Consider the following 11,720-nt stretch of genomic DNA (forward strand, 5'->3'; position numbering starts at 1 on the left):
CCAGCGTCATGCGTTGTTGTGACTTTGGATCCCCAGACTTTGCCGTGTTGGGTGTGACCTATTGTTTCTTGAAATAGTTGTTTACCGTTAGGTACCCGCTCATTGTAGTCAGATAATTAAGAAGGTTAGAATTAATCTCTATATTTGTCTAACAGGCGCTCATTCGGTACAGTACTGACCAGACAAAACATCCCTTTCGGAACACGAAAACGACACCGCCATGCGAGATGCAACTGCAGGGATTGATTTACCTGTTGATATTGCTGATGCAACTCTGCTCTCACGCACACATTTTCTTTTTGTTGCTTCCGGTGAAACGGGACCCTTGTCCTTTGAAAGTCGATGACTGACTATAAGCATGGTTGCAGAAACCAGTGTTCGACAAACGAGTCACTGAGCTAGTTTTCCCTTCAGTTTTATTCGCTATTTCTCTTATCGGTTTGGTGAAATGTCGCAGAAATTAGCGCCCAGTTATCCAAACGGGGTTAATCACTTCCGGCAACAAACCTGGAACCAGGTCGCAATCATAAAACAGGTTGTCGTCAGCACTTGTCATCTATTCGCAGCCTACACCTGTGTGATGAACCACATGTCATAAATCACAAGATAAACTCCATACACACAGCCGAACAATACATTCCGCCCACAAAACCCCAAACAAACACACCACTGCATGGAGTATTGAATCCAGGATTGAATCACTTTCGCGATATAGCAAACAACGAAACCACGCCTCACGCGATTTGATTGGTTCGCGCGGCAGATCCGTCCCCGTGTGGCCACACCTTTCGCAAGCATCAGGAAATGTGTTAACTTCGCAGCTAATTTGTCACTGGGACAAGGTTTGCGGCACGCAGTCCTATATAAACTTTGGTGGACTTTCATGGCACATTACTAGTCTCGTGATATAGCAAGCTCGAGTTCCACTTCGAGTTTATCATCGGCTTTGTTTTGATTGAATCTATTGTTGAGAGTTCTTATCTCGGAATATCTCGATAGCTTGAGAATGTTGGTCAGTTCATTTCCGACAGGTAAGGAACCTTTTCTTCTCGTCTCTTCTGGACATTTCTCTTAATTTCAAGGAAACTGCTTGGCTTTTCTCTTTATTTTAAGAACATTTTTTGGAAATTCCCTTGATTTTTTGTGAAAACTTCTTTACTTCTATCTTGATTTTAAGGAAACGTCGTGGCATTTTCCTTACTTTCAAGAAAACTTCTTTGCGTTTCTCTGAATTAAAAAAAAAATTCTTTGCATAATCTTATTTTTAAGAAAACTTCTTCCCTTTTCTCTCAATTTTAAGAAAGTGTCTTTCCATTTCTTGATTTTTCAGCAAAGTTTCAGGCATTGTAATCTAACGGTTTAAATAATTTCGCTGCTATTTGCACCTCTTTCGGTTAGTTCTTCAGGCCTGCCTATATTTCAGATAAAACCTTTGGCAGGAGCTTGTGATCATTCTCAATGCGGCATCACTCGAATTTGTCTATTTTAAAGAGAACTAACTGTCAGTCCGTATTGTTGTATAATTGCTAATTTATGAGAATTTAAAGAGAATACTTGGTTTCTAGCAATAATTTGATATCAATTCAGACAGTAATTTCAAAATGCTGAGCATGTTATCAAGCCTTCAAGTTTGCCGAGCTTGCCTGTCCTGGGAAAGGAAAATTTATTTAATAAAGTTAGAAAAACTGCGGTATTTGGTCTTTCAACAAAATGTTATTGTGTTCATCTGGTGATAAGGTTCTTCAAGTATGATTTGCAAAATAAAAATAAAAATGCCCTGCTGGTTTGTGCTATGGAAAGCGAACAAATTGTCAAATATACTTTGATGGAGTTTGTGCGTGCATCACAGAGTAACCCGCTGGTTATTTTACCTCGAAATTTAGTGCATATGATGACATATTGCCGATGTTACCAGATGGACACAGTTTATTTTAGAAAAGTTACGAACGAGCGCACGTTTTGGATGTTTTTCTTGTAAGGCAGCCATTCTCCCAGGCCTCAAGGAGCACTATCCGAGGCAGTCTGCTCGGTAAGTTGGAAGGCCTGACAAGATGCTCGGCAATCAGGGATATTTATTCTCCAGGGTGCCCACAGCAGTTCCTAAAATACAATCTTTGTCTGAGAGTATTTTAGAAACGATCCAAATGCCTGCCATTAGAGAAGGATAAAGTATAAAACGCTGTAAGCTTACCATTTGCTGCGCGTTCTCTGAAATGGCTGTAAAGAGACCCAACGCGTTTACTTAGTATTATTCAGATCTCTCTTAATTCAACTCACTATCGCACCACACTCTCAAAAACCGTGCAAAGGAAACTGTTGTTTTGCGTCTCATCAAATTCCTGCGCCGACCGGGAGTCGAACCCGCGACCTCATAGGTGACAGGCACTGCTGCTATCCCGCTCTCACGGCACTGCGTTACTCTGATAGCGCTGACCTTTATCATCTTATTAAGCTGAGTGTTAACATTTTAAAAACACGAGGTCATCTTTTTGGCAGTTGAGCAGGAAAATGTGTTAAGTGGAAGCCTTTTAACACACTAAAGGGTCAACGCCTATAAAAAGACCTTCAAACTCGAAACAAACTAAAAAAAAAGATATTTGCACTACGGGTGTCGTTGTCGCTTTGAACTTTATTTGACGTGAATCATTTTTTCAAATGAATTTTTGTTCTTATAATGGGAGCCAGTCGGGGTAGTTATTACGATTTTCGAAAAAAATAACGGCAATTTCTTGCTGTGAAATTTACATGGAGGCATTAGAGTCATTCGACTTTGACTTTTTGGCTGAGAACTGACAGGCTTTTTAGCTAATAATTCTCAGCATAAGATATTATAATCAAAAGTAACTTATATTTTTTAGTCCATTAATTAAAATACGCATGTTAGGAAACTTTATCGTAAAAGATAAAGCATTATTGATTTCGTTACCAATAATTTTGAAACAACTTTTAGGATTGAACATTTCCAATTTTTCAGAGGAATCTCAGGATTAAGGCCTCAATTCTGTATACAGCATTATATCATATAATTCGTTATTTTATATTTTATATATTTCACATTTCTAGATCTTCGGAAAGAGAAGATACCGCCAACGCCACCGACCTCACCCCTAGACATGCGGGACAACCTCGCCCTGCCCTTCTACCCTCACCCAAGCTTTCTCACTGGGGCTCTTCCCGCCCTCCGGTCGCGGCACCCACAGGTGCCACATCTCCCGATGGCGTATCCATTCCCGGGGCTCAACTTCCTCAACATGGTTTCATACCAGACGGCCTTTCCTTACTATCCGTCGCTCCGTGCAATCCCCGCGCCAGACACCGCCCCTGGGTCACCAACATCACCCCAGGATCTGCGGACGGACGTGAAAAAGTTTGGCATGAAAGTTGAAGAGAAAATACGGGAGAAAACAGAAGGTAAGCATTTCGCCATCGATTTGCTATTTACGTAATCACAATTTGGTAGTTTCGTCATCAGTTTTTGCTGTGCTCATCGCCAAATTTTGCTCCCGACGTCATTGTTTTCTAGATGTTGGAACCACGATTGTTTTACGGACCCTATTAAGTTAACCAGAACTTACAAAAAATAGGCTAGGTTGTCCTCAATGCCACGTTTTTTAGTGGTTCTATTTCTGATTTTCAAAATGCGCCTACCCCCGCTGCAGATTTTTCTCTCAAGAAAACTGTAAAAATTCCATTACGCCACAATTTGTTCTCGCCACCATCAGTGTTGACAGAAAATAATTAAGATTTGTGCTTCCCCTGTCAGCCAGCAGCAAGTTGAGCCAAAGACAAAGCTCGCCTACTAGAATTACCACAAAATCCATGTCGTCTGTTTGTCCACCTGCGAATGGCGGCAATATAAGCTAGCCCAAATCACGAGCGGTAGTTTCGAATCTACAGCTGGGAAATCAGCCGGGTACTTTCTGAGGTTCTGAGCAGGGGATTATCTCTCCCGTCCGCGATTGAGAACATGATTTGGTAATTTGTGCGTTTCTGTTGACTCGGGGTGGGGATTGTGCAGATTGTTACTGACATAAGCGTCCTTCCCCTACTTGATCGCGATTGGAGCGTGACTTTTAGGACGCCGCTGAATAAACAGAGGAAATTGATGAAATTTGTCACGCCTGCGGAAACGAAGTTAAAACATCATTTGTTGGAAATGTTTAAAATTCTTCTGGGTATTTTAAAGAACTTGTCATGAAGTGACGAATTGTTTCAGCGTCTTAAAACGGGATGCCAAGCGAGCCCGAAGGAAAAGAAAGATGGCCGCGTGTGCCTGCCACCATATTGGATTTCTGAAGGTAATGACCGAGAAAGATGCCGTTCCAAACATAGTTTTTCCTGTCTTTTTCAGAAACCCCCAAGAAGAAGCCACGGTTTGACTTCGCGCACTTAGCCGAATCTTGCACGAAACCAGACCCCATTAAAGAGGAAAAATTGCAGCCATTCGCATTGCCGCCAAATCATCATTTTCCAATCAACGACTTCAGACACGACCCCCTACGAAGCGGGTTCTATCCCATAATTCCAACACATCCGGGCAATCAGTGCAAACAACTAGCAGAGAAAAAGCCACGAGGAAGAGGACCCGCAAGGTAATTTGAAAATTACATGTAGATATCATAATAACACGGGTTTCTGCAAGCAGAATTTGGGGCGATTTCCGATTTATTGATCCTGAATTCGGCAGAAATTAGCGACTTAGCTATTCATATAACGAGATGCGAAGGTGCGATGACAGGATCGAGGCTCAACGCGAACAGGTGAAGACTCCTGCGCAGCCCGGAACTAGATTAATTGATGACGTCACTTTTGCTTTGGTAACGGAACAGATGTATCCAATGTGCTAAGCATGCTAAAATCAATGGCTGAAATGTGCTAACGTGTCATATATAGATCTACCTCATTAACACTAACAGTAACATCTTTAGAGACACCTGTCTTGGTGTTTGGTGTGGTAAACATTGGCATAATGATCCATGAAACTAAAATGCAGAGGTTCACAACCCGTTGTGCACTTTAATCAAAATAGAGAAGTCGGGATGAACTCCTTCCAGGCTAAAACGCGCCCGCAATGGCATTTACAAACCTTTTCGGGAAGCGAAAATAAAGCACAATTCGGAGATCCTTGTATCATCAGTGCTGCCACCTGGTTTTTAATAATGTAACCTTCTTTTACTCCTCCAGGGCCAAGAAAGAATTCATCTGCAAATACTGCGGAAGGAAATTTACGAAATCTTACAATCTTCTCATTCACGAACGAACACACACGGACGAACGGCCGTATACATGTGACATTTGTAACAAAGCATTCAGGAGGCAAGATCATCTCAGAGACCATAGGTAAGAATGAAATTCAAGTATTTAAAGGGGCCATTTGCGGCTGAGATATATTTGCTATTCATACAAAAATGGCTTCCAGCTGGCCTCAAGACTTCAGAAACGTTATTGCCACACGTAAAGCGTAGAGAAAACGATGCAAAAAGCAATAAGCCTATTCCCTCTTAAAAGCAATTACCTCGTGCGGCGGCCCCACAACAATGCACCGTACGAACTTGCTGGCCACCCTGTTGATAAAAAAGTAGTCCACCGCAAGAATCCTTCCCAAATTCCACATTGTATCAGGGTTAATTGCCAAATCCTGGCTCGTAGATTGTCTTGAAACCTGCTTGTAGCACGGAACTTCGTCAGGCGTTCGTCCAATTTTGTTTTTATTCCATAATATTTTGAATATAAACAAAATTACGGCGAAGTGTTGGACGGGAATAAAGTTTCATTAGGGTTAAACAAATTACCCCACTGTCATTTGAAACTGTTGAATTAAACATGTTAGGCAGGGAATTGAATTGGAAAAAGTTATAGACAGGGTACAGGCGTGGTATCGAGTTAAAGCATATCATACTTGCCTGAATTAATTTGGGAAATTTGAACTGCGGATATTGGGACTTTTGTGAGAGTTATATAAACAAAACTGGCTGCTATTTTCTAATAAGCAATAAATTCATATAGCAGCTATTTAGTATTCAACAAATATATCAACAGGCGATCGAGCACTGAATGAGCACCACGCGCATGCGCAAACGGTTAACGGTGACAGAGCCGGACATGCGCAAATTGTCTAAGAAAGGGTTGATCAAACTCCCGGATCAAACTTACCAATGTTGTCGGCCGTCTATTGGCATGAGCCACTTTAGCCCAGAGCACAGCGCGTCGGACTCACAGATAGTGCCGCTAACTGTGTTGTGGGTTCGAATCCTGTTGAGGGCGAGTTTTATGATACATATTTTTTGGGCGTTTTTGGGCCCCGGCCAGTCAAGCATTAGGTACATATCGTTATTATGCCCATTTTTACTGTAAGCATGGCTAAAGAGGTCGCTTGGCAAGACGCTAATTAGTAAAAACATGGTAAAAGATGGCCATTTATAAACAAGTTATAGCATGGTTCTATCGCCAGAGAAACATATGGCACCTATCAACAATAAACATAACTTCCCGTTTATCGGTGAACTTCTCCGTCAACATATTTTATATTACTAACTTGGTCAGTTTTTTCGAAACATTTAGCGACATTTGTTTATTTCCAAATTCTCTCCAGTGTGGATTGATATGCTAATAAAACTTCGTCTGGTGAAAGAATAATTCAAATTGACCGAATAGGATCGCGATAATCTTACCCCAACAAGTCAATTTTTTTCTGAATTGATGTTTTAAATTGTTGATTGGGGCGTTCAGTGGTTGATTTTTATTTTCTTGTTGATTGGTGTTTTGATTGATTGACTATTGATTGATTTATGCAAAAATTTACCAGTTGAAAATTTAACTAATGGCTGCTCTTTTGTTTTTCTTTCCAGATATATTCACTCAAAAGAAAAACCATTCAAGTGTACAGAATGTGGAAAAGGCTTCTGCCAGTCTCGGACCCTTGCAGTTCACAAGACACTTCACATGCAAGTAAGCTTTAAACATAGCACACGCATGCCCGCTTTCTTCACCTTTGTGCGAGGTTGGATTAGAGTGCGCGAGGCTTTGGATATCCAGCCGCCAATACTCTTATCACCCGGTGTGAAAGTAAATTTAGTACCCTGGAGAAATGTCTTTATTTATGAAAAATCAAGATTATTGATCTCTTTGACACTGGTAAGATTCGTAGCGGCGGCGGAATATCTGAGGTTACCAATTTGCCTGGATTTATTCACAAACCTGGCGTTGCTTCACTGACTAGGCGTTGACTTCATTTTTGCGTTGTCAAAATGAGACAACTCCAAAATAAAGATAGCACTAACGCCTAATAGAAACTGATATTTTTTCGAATTACTAGAACCAAAAGAGTAGATCCTAACATATCGACCGCACTCAATCCCCGCAAGCCCAAGACCCGCTCCTTTCGCACTGCTTGTAGTCGTCTTCTTTGTCAACATGGGGCACTTTCACTGCCTACCCGGCCCGTTGTTACCCTTTCCTGACTCTGACGGGGAAAGTTGTGTATTTCGAGTCCGCGTTGAAGAGGTTGGAGGCATGAAAGGAATAATCTGTAGTTAAGACGTTCAAAACACAAACTGCTGGAGAGGTCGCTTTACGAACTTCCGGGGACGACTCAGCTGTGTTCACCCTGGTTGAATCCGCGCAAAGCGAAAAAACGAAATCTCTGTGCATGGTTCATTCCAGATAATAACTTTGGTCAAAAGTGATATGTTTTGCTCCGTATAGGGTCCTGTGTAATTTATGTTCCAAGAGCGTTTGTAACCGACCCATATGAGAAAGATTCTGCCTTTCGCGGCGCGGGAAAGGGCGTCCTTATGGTATAGATTAAAATAGGGTGCGCCGCCTTGAGGCCAGGAGAAAGATATTCATACTTCTACATCACGTTTTCACGGACAGCTCCTGTGACGAGAAATCGTCATTCACCTTCCTTCTAAGAACAACGTGTGCCTGCGGGGGGGGGGGGGGGGGACTAAGAGTGCAGGCTACTGCATGCATGGGTCGGGTGATAAGTTGTCAGACTCGATGTCGCGATGAGGAGGGCTTGGTACCCGGTGCTACAGTTTCGCAATCTCTCGGGCGATTATCACAGTGTTACGCAAGTCAGTGGGAATTGGTTGATACGTTTAATGGTGTAGCCTTTCGTGACTTGGGAAACGGAGGAGTCGCTCATTTTGTTCCCGAAAGATTATCAGTGATCTTATGATCGATATACTTTCTATCAAGTAAAAATCACAAATCTCCAAACGGCATGCTTTTTTGTAACTCAACTTGCCCGCCCTACTCTCTGCGCATGGACAAAGTAATTATTTTGCATTCAAAAGGTGGCAGCACGCGCTGCGCAGGTGCAGTGGCTCCAGACAGATTCTTATAGTCAGTTTGCATGTCCTCAACTGCGGCTTTTGTCACTCAGTGTTGTCTCCCTTCCTGTCTGTCTGTATTTTCCTATCCCGAAAGCAAAGTTTGACGTCCAGAACTAAACCCAAACAGAGCTTTCTGATTGGCTCATTACAAATGAGCGCGCCGCGGATGCAAAATTGACACTGGAACAATCGACAAATTCTGCTTTCGGAAATTTGTGAATGCACTGTTTGTTTACATTGAGCACATGTCAGAAACTTTTAAGTACTCATTTTTCATGGTTTCGAAATTGCTACGATCTTGTCATACACTTTTTTAACACTTGTAACGACAAATTTCAATTTTTTAAATGGTAAAAAATTGTTATCTGAATTGGTCTATAGCGTCTCCCTCTTTATGTCATTTCAGGAATCTCCGCACAAATGCGCCACCTGTGGGAAAACCTTCAACCAACGCAGCAACCTAAAGACCCATCTTTTGACGCATACAGACATTAAACCGTTCGACTGTCAAAATTGCGGAAAGGTTTTCAGGAGGAACTGTGATCTCAGGCGTCATAGTTTGACGCACAACCTCACTCCGTGTGGTGCCAACATGTTACCTGACTCCGAGGATGAGTTCATCACTGTCGTCTGATAAAACGAAATCAATAACAAACGAATTTCGTGTCTACAGACTGTGCCAACAAACAAGTATTGAGATTTTGTTGTTGTCTGCTAACAACCTCGTCATCGTGTTGAAACACCAAGTACATGGGGCCGAGGAAGGACGGTGATCTACAGTTGGCTGAAAAAAGCAGAGTCTTTCAATTCAAATAAATTTATTTGAAAGACTCTGAAAAAAGATAGTTGCAGTTGCAGGTTTCAACTGGTTCACCATACATAAACGGAGAAAGTTGATAGAACGGACCAAAATGTCAGAAACTTCTTAGCCTCATGCTGCAGGCAATGTCATATTGGATATTCTTAAAGGAGGCATTTTGATATGATGATGGCAGCACTTGTGTCTAATTTGTTCTAAGGGGAACAATTGCTGCCTTCTTACGACCCTGGTACGAGGCGTCTGATTGACTGGTGTAAAAATATCAAAAGACTGAATTGGCATGTTCAGACTGAACTGCAAACAAGTGCAATATATTCTGTAGTTTTACGGGACTGCGTAGTTTTTTGTAGCTACATTCAGGGCTCAGTGCGTGCCGGTGAGACCTTACTATGAATCGACGGCTGGGAATCGTATTCTTTAATCACCCCAGCAACTTTTGAAAGTGACGAAGGTGTCATTAATTTACATATCTTTATACATATCATAGGGACCGTGACACCTAATTCGACTACCCCCCCCCCCCCCTTACATATCCCTATATCGAAGAATTTGTGACAGCCGTCCTCTGTAGGTTCTTTTAAATCTCGTCACCAATTTGCTGTTGGTAAGTTAAGGTCGCTACAGGTATTATACAATTACCACAGGCCTACCCTTTCAGCCATGATTTTCTCTCGCATGACTCCACTGGGAGTCACGGGCACGTTCATTCCACTGGGTCGAAACGAGGACTCGACAATATTATTCTTCAATTATTCTCAATACCATTCCACAGTATGACAGTGATTCCAGATACATTCAGCATCCAACTGGGTATGCGGAGAACTATTTGGGCCACCCACCTAATTATTGTTGCCTTTATTATGAGTACTGGTCTCGATTGATTATTTTATTCAGTGGCATTTGAATCTTGTGTTATTCGCCGCAGGGACATGTTATCTCGACCACTATATGTGCTACCGTGATTTTTCATTTGTCTTTTTTCTTGAAATGTCTGCATGAAATGGTAGTTTAAATCCCACTGTCTCAAAAACAACATGGATTGTTTGAAACGATAACAGACGAAAGTAATCATCATTCCTTTCTGTGGTTGCTACTGGTGTCTTTGTATAGTTGCCTTGGATGGAATCCGTGAATGGATGCCGTCTGTGTGTCTGTGTCGTTGGGGGATGACGAGGCCACTGAGTTACTGAACTTTTGTATATAGATATTAAAAATCATGTTCAACTATTACTTATTTTATTCTCGAGCATTTTATTTTGTTTTGAACAATTGATGTACAACATTTAGTTGAGAATTGTTCCTTGTATCAAGGGCAAAACGAAATTCTCAGACTGAACTGGTGTTTTATAGTGACGCGCCAACTGGCGTTTTTCTTGGAACTGAATTCTTCCGACAACCCCAGCAAAGGGGTTCGCAGGGGTTAAAACATTGTGTATTAACCCTTCGTAGACATTTTACAAAGTCGCGATACAGTGGCATGTGAATAGTTCAATGAATGTGCTATTCCAAATCAACGCATTGTTCTAGGTAAATTGACACTGTTATACATGCTTCCCGAAATTGGTGGCTTGCATTGGAACTAACTTTTCCCCCCTTGTCCGTCATTAAAGGCATTCAAGTGTGTTGGTCAACCATGACTATCTCCTTTGTCCCTCCACCATAAGGCCTAATTTCCCCTTATGACATCACTATCTCGGACACTCAGCGCTCCATTTCTGGAAAGGTGTATAGTAGTGTAAGACTCCCGGCGCAGTCCATTGCGTCATCCTAATTGGGTCTCCTTATGGTAAGGAACGGGGCCGGTCCACTGCGTTCGGAGTGTAATGTAAGCGGCTTCATTGTTCTTAATGTAGGCCAAAGCGTATTGCTATATTAGTATTAGATGTTATTAAGTTATTTCACTGTCGTTTGATTGTGTACATACATTGATCATTAACTCATCAAAATTATTGTAAATAAAATGATGATTTATCAAGTACTCAATAATTGAAATATTGTGATAAATAAAAAAACGTTTCGATAATTTGATATCAGCATTTTCTATTCTTCTTTTTCGTCACGGCATGATATGTGCGATAGTAGTCTGGGGTCCTGACTTCACTCCCGCTGTCATGGAGGATGGCGAACCAGCAGGCAATGGAATTTAATGTACCCCGGGCTCTGGACCGGCGGAATTCTCAGACAAATGAAATATGACTTTACAGCAAGAGGTGACGCCTGTCTAGCAACAAGTGACCCTGTTTGGAAACAATCGGGACCAGGTAAGTTCGCATCGAGGGGCGAAGTTATTTCAGGATGCTCTATGACCAACTTTGGCCAAATCGGTTGCCCAGGGATTTCCCTTCCGATCAACTTTGCAAGACAGTCTATGGAAGACCGATGGTCGCATTGTTTCTTGCACTCTTGATTCTTCTGGCTGGTTATCATCCCCGCCTGTTGACTCTTCCAGTTGGTTATCGCTTGGCACTACGGCTCCGTCGCCAACACTTTTGTCGAGTTTATTAGCAACGACAATGTTAAAAAACTGGAGGGAGTTATGAAAACAAATACGAAACTCGGAC

General features: G+C 41.9%; 1 protein-coding gene across 1 annotated transcript; it reads left to right on the forward strand.

Moving 5' to 3' along the window:
- The first annotated feature begins 3,082 nt into the window (after window positions 1-3,082).
- On the forward strand, window positions 3,083-11,150 carry LOC135503091 (protein odd-skipped-related 2-like). The gene is made up of 5 exons (XM_064796422.1): window positions 3,083-3,411; window positions 4,352-4,592; window positions 5,185-5,340; window positions 6,849-6,948; window positions 8,746-11,150. Exons 1-5 carry the CDS (start codon window positions 3,114-3,116, stop codon window positions 8,971-8,973), a joined length of 1,023 nt encoding a protein of 340 aa, XP_064652492.1. The 5' UTR covers window positions 3,083-3,113; the 3' UTR covers window positions 8,974-11,150.
- Window positions 11,151-11,720: the final 570 nt, after the last annotated feature.

Source organism: Lineus longissimus, chromosome 19 (assembly GCF_910592395.1).
Source record: "Lineus longissimus chromosome 19, tnLinLong1.2, whole genome shotgun sequence".
Classification (NCBI taxonomy): Eukaryota; Metazoa; Nemertea; class Pilidiophora; order Heteronemertea; family Lineidae; genus Lineus; species Lineus longissimus.